General features: G+C 38.9%; 2 protein-coding genes across 2 annotated transcripts; both read right to left on the bottom strand.

Moving 5' to 3' along the window:
• Positions 1–1,174: 1,174 nt before the first annotated feature.
• LOC125676651 (uncharacterized protein K02A2.6-like) lies at positions 1,175–3,796 on the bottom strand. Its single transcript, XM_048914482.2, has one exon. It carries the CDS (start codon positions 3,794–3,796, stop codon positions 1,175–1,177), a length of 2,622 nt encoding a protein of 873 aa, XP_048770439.2.
• Positions 3,797–10,767: 6,971 nt separating this feature from the next.
• LOC130047041 (uncharacterized protein K02A2.6-like) lies at positions 10,768–11,529 on the bottom strand. The gene has a single exon (XM_056141162.1). The coding sequence runs from the start codon at positions 11,527–11,529 to the stop codon at positions 10,768–10,770; it is 762 nt and encodes a 253-aa protein (XP_055997137.1).
• Between the last annotated feature and the right edge of the window lie 3,150 nt (positions 11,530–14,679).

The raw sequence follows: 14,679 nt of genomic DNA, 5'->3' as shown, positions 1-14,679 counted from the left end.
TAGCCTTGTTGCTGATTTTCTCACCATACATTCAAGTAGAGAAGACGGTTGGAGATTTAGGTATCACACCGGTAATTATTTTCACTATATATTACTATAGAGAGGAAAAAATCATTAAAAATCAGTTTACAAAATTGATGCCGAATAACGCAGTCAGACACGTTCTATGTTACCTATCTCGTCTGCCGACACCAGAAAAACAACACCCTACGCGGCATTTTCGAAAAAAAATTACCCGCAAACAAGACTACCCTCAAATCCACGTGTTTTTCACATGTGTGTAAACAGCCGGAGTGCACCTCAGGAAGTAGCCTCAGCTACCAACAGCAAATAGTTCCTTTGTATACACTTGATTATTTCTACAAATTACACAAAATTTCCTAATCAGGGGTACAAAAATTAAGAGAAAAGAAGAAGAGGAAATGAGAAAAATCGCGCAAGGAAAAAAAAATATTTCTTTAAATATATGGAACTACAATTGACTAAGTTCATTTTGATTGGACAATTACCGGTGTGATACCTTTAGTGCTTTTGTCACTAACTGTGCTATACGACAATACAAGATGGATGCCGATATTTTTAATACTAATAATACGTACATCGAACCCGATGCATAACAACATAATGCACTACATCTCCCCCCTTTAGGCAAAAACGACTTTACATTGATAATGCAAATTTACATACAGCTTTAACTTTAGTAATGTCTGTAAACAAAATAACTAATTGAACACGGGTAAGTCAATTAAGTTTTGAACACAACTGGAAGTTCGATTCACAAACAATTCACAAAGTTTACAAATCTAGTCTCTTGGGACACTTGACAGTTCGGACCGAGCGCGTAACATACGAAGCAGGTTCAATGTCAATTTCCGGACAACGCGTTTCACTAGTTGGTGAAGGTTGTGCACTAGGAGGATTGTCCATGGTTTGTGGTTCGAATTCATCATCAGATTCCGGTAGTTCAACAGCGTTGGCCTTTTCTGTGGATTTCCTCAGGTGTCTACGATTATGTCGTAGAAGATTCCTTCCGACTTGGACTAGATACGATCTGGGGCATGAGTGTCTATCTACCACGGTTCCAGGTTTCCACTGTCGTTCTCCATTGTTTGGCATGATCCTGACACTAGCAGTGGGTTTTAGTGGTTCTAGTTCCTTTGCGCTGTATCTCTGATCAAAGTGTTTTTTTCTGATTGGCTTTGTTCAGCTTCATACGGGCTTTAACTGTGTTGTCATGATAAGCGGTAGGCTTCAGTACTTCTGTTGAAGCTGGCATTGTGTTACGTGGTCTTCTGTTCATCAGTAGCTGAGCTGGTGACAGGTTAATACCTTCCAAAGGTGTCGTACGATAGTCTAGTAGTGCTAAATATTTGTCATCCGTTTTCCGCCAAAGACGTTTAACTGTCTGAACGGCTCGTTCAGCTTCCCCATTGGAGCTCTGGAAGTTTGGGCTTGATGTCTTATGTTCGATGTCGTACACTCGACAGAATGATTTGAACTGCTGTGACGTGAACTGAGGTCCATTATCTGACCGTAGTTGTCTAGGTATTCCATGACAAGAAAACACTGACTTCATAGCTTCCAGCGTTGAGGTGGTTGACGGAGATTTCAGCTCAACTACATCAACATAGTGTGGAAAGTAGTCCACTAAGATGAGGTACTTTTTGGACTGAAAGTCAAACAGATCACATCCTACTACTTGGTATGGTAGTTCTGGTACTGGTGTTGGCTTAAGAGGTTCTGGGGTTTGTTTGTTCTGAAAGGTTGCACATTTTGAGCAATTGCGCACGGTTTCCTCGATCTGGGAATTCATACCGGGCCAGTAAGCGACTTCACGAACTCTCTGCTTACACTTGACTATCCCCAAATGAGATTGATGAATAAGTTCAAGCATGTGCGGTCTAAGACTTGGTGGAATGACGATCCTCATTCCTTTGAAAATGATACCGTCCATAACAGATAACTCGTCTCGCGAGTTCCAGAAAATGTGTGTGCTGACAGGTGCTTGGTCTCTGGTGTCTGGCCAACCATCAACAATTATCTGGTACAATGCCTCTAGTTCCGCTTTAGTGTACTTTGCGATTTCTGTTTGTTTTTGCTTGCTCACAGATAGGAGATCAAAAGCCTTGATGTCACACATGTCAAGTTCGGACTTAGCTTCAGGTAAGTAGGCTCTAGAGAGTGCGTCTGCTACAGTCATGTCTTTCCCTCTGCGATATTTCACATCAAGATCATACCATTGGAGGCGAAAGTGCATTTTCTGTAGTCGCATAGGCGTAGATAGTAATGGTTTCTTGAAGATCTGCTCCAAAGGTTTGTGGTCATTGTAGACTGTAACACGTTTACCAAATATGTAGTGATGAAATTTGGTAGCAGCATGCACGATGGAGAGCATCTCCTTTTCTATCTGGGCATATCGCTTTTCTGTGTCAGTGAGCGCACGAGATGAATATGCAATTGGTCTGTTATTCTGTACAAGAACTGCTCCGAGTCCATCTCTCGAGGCATCACATTGAATTTCAATGTTTTTGTTGACATCATAGAATCCTAATGTAGGTGAGGAAATACAGAGTTTTTTCAACTGCTCAAAACTTGATTGCTGTTCATGTTCCCATCTGAATGCTGTATCTGATTTCAGGAGGCATCTGATCGCTGCGTCTACTTGACTCATGCTAAGGATAAATTTACTAAGATACTGCACGATGCCTAGAAATCGTTTCACTCCCTCCTTGTCCGTTGGTGGTGGCATCCCCTTTATTGCTCTGACCTTTTCTGGATCTGGACGAAGACCATCCGCCGTTATGATGTGGCCAACATAAGGCACCTCCGTCTGTCTTACTTTGCATTTCTCAAAGTTTAATTTCAGGTTGAACGCCGTTGCTCGCTCAATTACTTTGTGTAAAATGCTGTCATGATGTGTTGTGTCTCGTCCTGCAATAAGGATGTCGTCCATTATGGCAAACGTGCCATCTATGCCTTCTAGCATCTCGTCCATGATTCTTTGGTAGATCTCTGGCGCCGACTTAATGCCGAAGGGTAGCCTCAGCCATCGATAACGTCCTATAGGAGTGTTGAAGGTCGTGAGAAAACTTGATTCCTCATCCAGTTTGATCTGCAGAAATCCGGACTTAGCATCAAGCACTGAAAAAACTTTCGTGTTTGGAATGGCTGAAACAACGTCGTCTATGGTTTTCATAGGATGATGTTCCCTGAGGATAACTTCATTCAGGTCTTTCGGGTCTATGCATATGCGGACTTTGCTGTTTCTTAGGCTGACGACCATAGAACTGACCCAAGGTGTAGGTTTACTGACTCGGGTTATGAATCCATTCTCCTCCATCTCTCTCAGTTTTTCGGTGATCAGTGGTCTGAGTGATGCAGGTTGTCTTCTGACTGGGTGAGCTACTCCTTTGGCCTGAGGGTCAATCTTGATCTTGTGTACTCCTGGTAGAGTGCCAGTTGTTTTCACCAGTTCTGGAAAGTCGTTGAACTGATCCGTTGTTGTAAAGTCGGACATTTTAACAGGATTCATCCTCTGTATGAGATTGAGGCGTTCAGCTGTTATTCCTGTGATCACGTTTTCCTGATGAATGTCAACTATTTCGAACTCAGCTTGAATGTTAGTGTCTTCGTTCCTGAGTGGTAGTTGCACGTGAAACTCTGGACGGATAGTATGGTTTGTGAATGAGCGCAAAAGTTTGTTTGATTGGCTTTTCACTCCCGTTAATTTACTCTGGTGATACTGGTGAGAGACAATGATATTGCACTTTGTTCCTATGTCTATTCTGAATTTCATAGGTTTCTCACATACATGAAGTGTCACTAGTCACTTGTCTGTGTTCTCCTGACATAATTTAGTATCATCTGTAGCGAGAATATCGAGAAGATCATGCTCGTCCACATCGTTGATATTCATCTGGGACTGTTGTCGCTTGCGGCATACTGATTTCCAGTGTCCAGTCAGTTTACAGTACCGGCATGTACATTTCAGAGCTGGGCATTTGTTGTTCAGATGGTTCGTACTAGGGTCCAAACCACACCTATTACACATAGGTTTAGAATTATGTTGTTTTGGAACACTAGTTTTCCGTTTTGATGTCTGTCGCACTGTTTTCTTGTTGTGCTGTGGTCTAGAGGTTTTGATACTGGATACTGCCTGAGCCTCTGAGTATTCAGCTCCTTGGAACATTTTTAGCTGTTTTTGAGAGAGTTCATATTGTCTGCCTATTTGTAGGGTTTTGGCGAGTGTTAGGTCATGTCCTTGGTCGAGTAAGCGTTCTCGGACCTTCGTGTGCGCAACGCCTGCGATAATCGCGTCGACAAGAATGTCGTCTGTATCTGCGTACTCACAATCCATAAGAATCAGTCTCAAATCTTTCACAAAATTGTCAAAGGACTCACCATCTGTTTGTTTTCTCTGTTTCACGCGAAATCTTGCGGCTCTCTTATTCTTCCGGGGTCTTACGTAATCCTCAAACTTTTTCAAGATTATCTCTGGATCATCTTGTTCCCCTTCATCCCAGGCAAGTGTTTTGTAGACTTCCCGTCCGTGTTTCCCTAGCCACATTCCGAGCCATCCCGCCTTGTCCTTTTTGTCAGCTTTACACAAGGGACCTTTGTAAACAAATTCCACATGCTGTCTGAATCGAAGATATTCGTTATAAATATCGGGACTGTCCCAGTCCATGGACGGTTGCTCGAAATTAAGAACAGACATGGTTTATTCTGACACCATGTGCTATACGACAATACAAGATGGATGCCGATATTTTTAATACTAATAATACGTACATCGAACCCGATGCATAACAACATAATACACTACACTAACTCACTGAAGATATTCTGCAAGAAGACGATTTGGTGCCCCGAGGGGATCGGGGTTAGAATAGATCCTCATACTCCTTGCTATTAAAGGGAGCGATTCTTCAGATGAGACCGCAAATACCGAGATCACGTGACACAGCAGGTGTGGCACGTTACAGATCCTTCCCTGCTCAAAGACCGTAAGTGCCGAGCATAGGTTACATATTAATTACCTATTAATGAATTACTTAGAATATGGAACAACCATATTGAAAAATACAGTACTACTTGTAACGAGAGGAATATCAAATGAAACATATTGTCTTTGGTTTCAGCTACACAATAACCAAATCATTCAGTTAAGATAATGTGAAGTAAAAAGAAAAAAAGAAAGAAAAAGAATGAAATTTTAAATGAAAAAATAAATTAAAAGTTGTTACTTTTGAATGAATCATAGATTTTATGATGTATGGTCCTCTAGAATCCCTTCAGGGAGATCTGGTGTGTGTGATGAAATAGCGTCATTAGTTATACTCCGCGATAAGCAAGGCTGAATAGAAAAGTGCTCAAAGAGTAGTAACTCCCAAAGGACGTCACAAGAAGTATGACCATTTTTGTACTATAGTGTAATTAAGGATAGAAGCTAGAGTAAAGAGTTATAACTACCGCTATTGTTATAACTACTGCTATTGTTATAACTACTGCTACTGTTATAACTACCACTATTGTTATAACTACTGCTATTGTTATACCGCTATTGTTATAACTACTGCTACTGTTATACCTACCACTATTGTTATATTTACCGCTATTGTTATACCGCTATTGTTATAACTACCGCTATTGTTATAACTACTGCTATTGTTATACCGCTATTGTTATAATTACGGCTATTGTTATAACTACTGCTATTGTTATAAATACTAGTACTTCTATTGTTATAACTACTTCTATTGTTATAACTACTGCTATTGTTATAACTACTAGGACTTCTATTGTTATAACTACCGCTATTGTTATAACTACCGCTATTGTTATAACTACTGCTATTGTTATACCGCTATTGTTATAACTACCGCTATTGTTATAACTACTGCTATTGTTATACCGCTATTGTTATACCGTTATTGTTATAACTACCGCTATTGTTATAACTACTGCTATTGTTATAAATACTAGTACTTCTATTGTTATAACTACTGCTATTGTTATAACTACTGCTATTGTTATAACTACTAGGACTTCTATTGTTATAACGACTGCTATTGTTATAACTACTGCTATTGTTATAACTACTGCTATTGTTATAACTACTGCTACTGTTATACCTACCACTATTGTTATAACTACTGCTATTGTTATAACTACTGCTATTGTTATAACTACTGCTATTGTTATAACTACCGCTATTGTTATAACTACTGCTATTGTTATACCGCTATTGTTATACCGCTATTGTTATACCGTTATTGTTATAACTACTGCTATTGTTATAACTACCGCTATTGTTATAACTACTGCTATTGTTATACCGCTATTGTTATAATTACGGCTATTGTTATAACTACTGCTATTGTTATAAATACTAGTACTTCTATTGTTATAACTACTGCTATTGTTATAACTACTGCTATTGTTATAACTACTGCTACTGTTATACCTACCACTATTGTTATAACTACTGCTATTGTTATAACTACTGCTATTGTTATAACTACCGCTATTGTTATAACTACTGCTATTGTTATACCGCTATTGTTATAACTACCGCTATTGTTATAACTACTGCTATTGTTATACCGCTATTGTTATACCGTTATTGTTATAACTACCGCTATTGTTATAACTACCGCTATTGTTATAACTACTGCTATTGTTATACCGCTATTGTTATACCGTTATTGTTATAACTACTGCTATTGTTATAACTACCGCTATTGTTATAACTACTGCTATTGTTATAACTACTGCTATTGTTATAACTACTGCTATTGTTATAACTACTGCTATTGTTATAACTACCGCTATTGTTATAACTACTGCTATTGTTATAACTACTGCTATTGTTATAACTACTGCTATTGTTATAACTACTAGGACTTCTATTGTTATAACTACTAATACTTCTATTGTTATAACTACCGCTATTGTTATAACTACTAGGACTTCTATTGTTATAACTACTGCTATTGTTATAACTACTGCTATTGTTATAACTACTAGGACTTCTATTGTTATAACTACTAGGACTTCTATTGTTATAACTACTAATACTTCTATTGTTATAACTACCGCTATTGTTATAACTACTAGGACTTCTATTGTTATAACTACTGCTATTGTTATAACTACCGCTATTGTTATAACTACTAGGACTTCTATTGTTATAACTACCGCTATTGTTATAACTACTGCTATTGTTATAACTACTGCTATTGTTATAACTACTGCTATTGTTATACCGCTATTGTTATACCGTTATTGTTATAACTACTGCTATTGTTATAACTACCGCTATTGTTATAACTACTGCTATTGTTATACCGCTATTGTTATAATTACGGCTATTGTTTTAACTACTGCTATTGTTATAAATACTAGGACTTCTATTGTTATAACTACTTCTATTGTTATAACTACTGCTATTGTTATAACTACCGCTATTGTTATAACTACTAGGACTTCTATTGTTGCTATTGTTATAACTACCGCTATTGTTATAACTACTGCTATTGTTATAACTACTGCTATTGTTATAACTACTGCTATTGTTATAACTACTAGGACTTCTATTGTTATAACTACCGCTATTGTTATAACTACCGCTATTGTTATAACTACTGCTATTGTTATACCGCTAGTGTTTTCTTTGGGATTGATCACTATTCGTCAATCTAATTGAAATTAGTCTTATATATTCCGCTTCTCGACTGATCTTGATACATTTCAATACTGAAGTGTATCGTAAAGGAGGGGAATATACAAGTCTAATTTTAATTGCGTTGACTGTTCGTTATTTTCACTTTTCATCGAAACAAAAGAAACAAGAGATGTTTGTAAAATACATATGACCCCATGGTGGAAAATTGAAAAGGGTTATACACACTGTGACACGCATCATTTAATTGATAGTAGTATCATCAATTCAAAATATTGAGCAGATAATATCTTCCTATGTCAAGAGTGGATTGACCATGTGACCTAAAAATCCAACGAGGTCATCTACTCCTTATGGTGTACCAGTGTACCAAGTTTGGTGTCAATCAAGCAAATAATTCTTAAAATATAGGAGACAATATATTACTATGTCCAGTTCAACCATTGACCTTGACCAAATGACCTCAAAATCAATAGAGGTCATCTTCTTTGGAAGATGTACCAGTCTACCAAGTTTGATGTCTGTCAAGCAAAGGTTTCTCAAGATATTGAGTGGACAGTATATTCCAATTTCCAGTTTGACCCTTGACAATGTGACCTTAAAATCAATAGGGGTCATCTTCTTCAGAAGATATACCAGTGTACCAAGTTTGATGTCTGTCAAGCAAAAGGTTATCTAGATATTGAATGGTCAGTATCATTTTATATCCAGTTTGACCCTTGACCTTTTACCAAGTGACCTCAAATCAATAGGGGACATCTACTCCTTAGGATGTACGAGTGTACCAAGTTTGATGTCTGTCAAGCAAAGGATTATCAAGATATTGAGCGGACAGCATATTCTTACGGCCATAGTAGATTGACCCTTGACCTTTTGACCTGAAAAACAATAGGATCCTCTTCTACACATAACCAATCCACATATGAAATATCTTTATGATCAAGTGAATGGTTCTCGAGATATTGAGCGGACAACATGTGGTCTGCCGACCGACCAACATACTGGCCGACCGGCAGGTGCAACGCAATATACTCCTCTTCTTTGAAGGGGGCATAAACATTGGTTGTTCTTTAAACCCGCAATTATGTGTCGACAAATTGAATAACACATTTTCACATCGCTTTATGCTACAACTGCTATTATTACCGGAGGCAGTCATGGGTGGATCATGCAGGGGGAAAACTGAGAGACCGGGGTGGGGGTGGGGTGGTGCCTTTACACCCCATTGGGTCCATTTTCACTGATAGGACTCAGGGTGTAAATCCCCGGAAGCTCCCATATTTCACTGGGGTTTTTTAAATTACGAAATATGACTATTTAGGGAAATACCGAGACCGACTTTTTGAACTTTTGTATTTGTCGGTAGAAAATAATGTAATAAACAATGTAATACGATCAACCAACTACCTACTAAATTGTCATATCTAAATGAACGAGAAACGGGGCTCATACATTCTGATATATCCTTTTTTTATCAAATTAAAAAAAATCTTGGATCGGTACGGAAGACAGGGTTTTAGTCACGGGATGGAGACCGAGACCGGGACCGTTTTTAGTCACTACCTCATTAGAACCAGCGCGAACGCCGACTCGCTGTAACAGTAATTATGCGATTATAATGATAACTGTTACAATATTGATCGATAATTTCTCTTTACCTGGGACTATCCTTTTAATTCGAAAGGTTGGAATATAAAAGCAATTCCAGTTTTTACATACATGTACAACGTGTGCAATAAATACTCCGAATGAACTGGTATGGAATGGTCGTGATATATATATATAACTGAACTAGAAAATAAAAGGAACATGAAAAAAAAATATATATATATATATAAACAACACAATCTATGACACAAATAGTTTCTCAAATACGTTGGAGGTTTTCGGTCACAGGACGGTTGTACTCGAGTCGTAAGTGGTATGCGAGATTGTCGAACGCGAGTTGGCTGATCATGAGTTGGACTAAGTTGACCTTGTGGTTTGGGGTTTGACACAACTGATTTTCCTATTTCTGAATCGTTCACACGATTCTCACAGATTTGTTGCACTCTTGGTTATCATTTGTGTCGTGATGGGAAATCGAAGGCCTCATGACTTCAGGTTGGTGTGACGTGCGAATTGGTGAGCTATCGCAGATGACTGCTTGTACTTGTGTCGGTCTTATGCTCACACGGTCCCTGCGGTATTTGGTTCTATTCTGTGCTTGAACAACATAAGTATAGTCACCAAGAATGTCTGTTACTTTACCGAGTCTCCTACTTTATGTTCGAAACATACGTTCTGTCCACATTTCAGAAATGGTAGATCTCTCGCCTTTTTATCATGATTTTTCTTCACTGTTCGGTTGCGTTTAATGCGTCTTGACCTGGTGTTATTGTTTTCTTTCGTCCATATGAGTGACGCTACCAGTGTGCTTGTCTTTTTCGCAAACATTATTTCAGTTCGACTGCGTCCGGTGTCTTGACGAGGAGTATTTCGCTGTTCCAATAGTACCTTATTCTGACAAGTACCATCTCGTTCGCATTTTAGAATGAGGTGTTTCATTATCTTTACAACTGATTTTGCTTTTCCATTTGCATTTGGGTGGTGAGGAGATGATCTCACATGACTTATCTCCCAATGCTTGCCGTCTTGCGTCAGGACTGAGCCTAGACCATCTTTGATACTGTCTACTTGGAGCACAAGTTTCTTTTCCAGGTCAAAGTAGGCTAAGACTGGGGCGGAAGTTAGGTTACGTTTCACTTCCTGGAAATTTCTTCCAAATTCATCGGACCATACATATTGTGTATCTTTTTGGGTTAACTTACGGATTGGTTCAAGAGTAGTGGACAATTTTGGCATGAATCTGGCCATATATTGGACCATTCCGCATAATCTTCTTACGCCAGCCTCATCAGTTGGTTTCGTCATTTCAAGAAGGGCGGCAACTTTCTTAGGATCAGCTTTGATTCCTTCATTAGTAACAGTGTGGCCATGAAAGGATATTTCTTTGAGTCCTTTGACCATCTTGTCAGAGTTAAAGATGACATTTCTTTCAGTACAGCGCTCAATCACTTTTTGCAGTTTCAGGTTGTTGTCCTTTAAGGCTTCCTCGTTAGTTTTCCTTGACTTGCTATAATGATGTCATCAATAATTGTGAATGTTCCTTCGAGTCCCTCCTGATCCTCGTTTAGTTTCCTCTGGAAGATTTCACTGGATACACAGAGTCCAAAAGAAAGACGGGTCCAACGGTAGCGTCCATACGGCGTTATCATTGTGGTGAGTATACTTGATTTCCCATCGAGACGCACGTGCCAGAATGCTTCCTGGACATTTAACTTGCTGAACATTCTTGCATTTTTAAGATTTGGGAGGACATCGTCGAAAGTTGGTAGATTGTAGTGCTCGCTTTGCAGAGCAACATTTAGTGGTTGAGGATCAATGCATATTCGGAATTTGCCATTTGACTTCTGAACCACTGCCATTTGGCTAACCCATTCGGTTGGTTTTGTTACCGTTACCAGAATTCCTTTATCAACCAGTTGGTCAAGGTCCTTCTTCACATGGTCCTTGAGAGCGAGCGGAATCTTTCTGGATGGTAAAATTTTTGGTTTTACGCTTGGATCCACCATTAAGCTAACTTCTCCTAAATCATCAAGGTTTGTGCTAGACTCTATCTTTGCAATGAAACGTTCCTGGTTAACAGTTACAAGTCCAAGTTGCTGGATCGTTTTGAGACCCAATAAGCTTTGGAATGAGTTTGGCACAATGATGAATTTAATTTCATTTTCTTCTCCAGTTTTTACATTTTTCAGAGTCAAACTGGCTTCATCATGGGGTATGAGGCTTAACTTATTAAACATCCTTAGCGTTTTTGTACAGTTTTTAGGTCACCTGAATTCATTCAGGTGACCTATTGCTATCTGTTTTTGTCCGTCGTCGTTCGTCGTGCGTTAACATTTGAACATTTTCAGCTTCTTCTCTGAAACCCCTGAACCAATTTCAACCAATTTTGGCATATAGCATATGTGGGTGGAGGGGAACAAAAATTGTGAAATTCGTGGTCCCTGCCCCCCTGGGGCCTGAGGGGTGGGGCAAAAACCATCAAAATGAGTAATTTTAAAAAATCTTCTTCTTTACTCCTGGACATCAAGAAGCCAAACTGTGGGCATAATTATAATGAGCATTCAGCCCTCTACCAAAATTGTGAAATTCATGGCCCCTGGGACAGGGGTTCTTGTGTTAGGGTGGAGCTCTATTGGTCATATAGTGAAAATGTAGAAATTCTTTGAAAATCTTCTCTGTCTCTGGGTATTAAGTAGACAAACTAATAGCATGGTAATGATGAGCAAAGATGCCTCTTTATACCCCCCGCAACAAGTTGTGGGGGGGGATACTGGAATCGGGTTGTCCGTCTGTCCGTCCGTCCGTCTGTCTGTAGACGCAATGGTTTCCGGGCTCTAAAGCATTATCCTTTCCACCTACCGTCACCATATCATATATATGGACTACCCATGGGATGAAGATGATCCCTATCAATTTTGGGGTCAAAAGGTCAAAGGTCACGCGCACTGGACATTGAAGTAGCAATATGGTTTCCGGGCTCTAAAGCGTTATCCTTTCCACCTACAGTCACCATATCATACATATGGACTACCCAAGGGATGAAGATGTTCCCTATCGATTTTGGGGTCCAAAGGTCATGCGCACTGGACATCGAAGTAGCAACACTTAGAAAAGAGGTAGTTTATACCTATTACCAACACCCTTTGGGAGATTGGGGTAAGCGGGGGGTATTCTTAGTGAGCATTGCTCACAGTACCTCTTGTTAAAAATTATGAAATTCATGGCCCCTAGATCAGAGGTTCTGGTGCTAGGGTGGGGCTATATAAGTCATATAGTGAAAATGCATTATTTCTTTGAAAATCTTCTTCTCTGTCCTTGGGTATTAAGTAGACAAGCCAATAGCATGGTTATGATGAGCAAGGATGACTCTTTCAAAATTGTGAAATTCATGGCCCCTGGGTCAGGGGTTCTGGTATTAGGGTGGGGCCCTATTGATCATATAGTGAAAATGCATTTTATTTCTTTGAAAATCTTCTCCTCTGCTGCTGGGTATTAAGTAGACAAACTAATAGTATGATAATGATGATCAAGGATGCTTCTTTCAAAACTGAAATTTATGGCCCCTGGGTCAGGGGTTCTGGTGCAAAGGTGGGGCTGACCACATAGCTATTCAATGTTTCTTCCATCCAAAAGTAAAATTCTTATATTTAAACACAAACCCAATTCAAACATTGGAAGGTTGTTACATGATACTCAGGTGACCTATAAGGCCCCTGGGCCTCTTGTTACTTGATTTCTTCTGACATACTTCTTTTGAATTGTGTTGACGTTTGCACCACTGTCTAGTTGGAAGCGAATTTCACAGTCATTAACCATCATTAGGGCTGATATGTTCTCCTTTTTGTTAGGATTCTCTATAGTTTTCAGCCAGGAGTCACCCGAGTCATCACTTTCGTAGTTGCGATTAGTTTCTAGGACACTGACTTTCTTGCACTGAGATTTGAAATGATTGCGCTCATTGCAGTTATTGCATCTCTGTCCCCAGGCTGGGCAATCTTCTTTTTTCATTTGATGTTTTCTCTCACAGAATTTGCATATTTTATGAGCAGGAGGTTGTGTCTCCTCCCTTTCTTTTGGTTTATTTGGTTGTCTTTGAGTTCCTTGTTTTTGTTTTTAACTGTTTGGTTTTAATTTTGTGAATTTGGCTGTCTTTAGTGTCCTTCATTTCCTGTGCCTGTTTGTTCGCCTGTTCGTAGGACTATCATATTCTTATGGCTTTACGCAGATCCAGTTCGTCATCTCTCAGCAGGAGTTGCTGCATTTTACCAGAGGATGAAAATACAATTTTGTCTCGGATCATTCGATCTTCAAGTTCTCCAAAATTACATGATTTTGCGCGAACGGCTCAAAATATTTGACTGACCAAAATTTATGGCTTTCTGCAAATTCATTCTTTCGTGGATTGCAATACTCTTCTATCTTTACAAAAACTCTAGCTGGGCCATTTCTGTCGTCGTTCTGATCCCATGTGAAACGATCGTATATTTTCAATAACTGCTCATCTCCGCATTTTATTATGGTAGCAATCTGCGTTTCTTTGTCTAATTGCGCTGTACCGCTTGCACGTAAATAGATTTCAACTTGACGCTTCCAAGTCTTGAAATTCTCAGAGACATTCCCTGAATGTAAGTTTAGTTCAGGTGGAAGTCTAAGGTTTGTGTTCAGATGAACAATTTTCACCCATCGAGTGGGGAACGATTTAGTAGAGTTTCATCCCTATATCGCCTTCACTGACCTGAAGAATGATGCGAACTTGAGTATTACTGTCGTAAGTTCGTAGTCGTCGCTGCCACCATGTTGATGATAGCCTAGGGATGAAAATTGAAGACAAAGAGCCAAGAGCGGGAAACTAATGCCATGCTTTTTAATTGATCATTTTTACTCAGAGAATCAGTTAAGAAAAATAATATTTAAGATTTCAAATTAAGATTGCAAAATGACAAAACGATAAAATCGATATTATCCTAATCAGCCAACAGTGAAAATAAGGTTCCAAGAACCATAACTCCAAATATTCTCAATCAAAGAACCATAACTCCAAATATTCCCAATCAAAGAGCCGTAACTCCAAATAATTCCCAATCAAAGAACCATAACTCCAAATATTCCCAATCAAAGAGCCATAACTCCAAATATTCCCAATAGACAGACAGATGTGAAAAAACAAATGAATGAAAACAGTACTTTTTATACACTAAACAAGGTATAAATACTTTGCAATGCAGTACATGGTTGTTCTTGGATTGGCATAGAATGCAGAAACACGTGACACGATCAGTCAGTTAACTGTAAATGCATTGTGGTATGCTACTCAAACAAAAAAAAGTTAAGGGCCAATAATTTTTTCTTAACTTTTTTTTAAAAACATAATATTGATTCTTTTTTTT

This window comes from Ostrea edulis, chromosome 6 (assembly GCF_947568905.1).
Source record: "Ostrea edulis chromosome 6, xbOstEdul1.1, whole genome shotgun sequence".
NCBI classification, from domain to species: Eukaryota; Metazoa; Mollusca; class Bivalvia; order Ostreida; family Ostreidae; genus Ostrea; species Ostrea edulis.
Note: the sequence above shows the minus strand (reverse complement) of the source record. Positions and strands in the feature narration are given on the sequence as shown.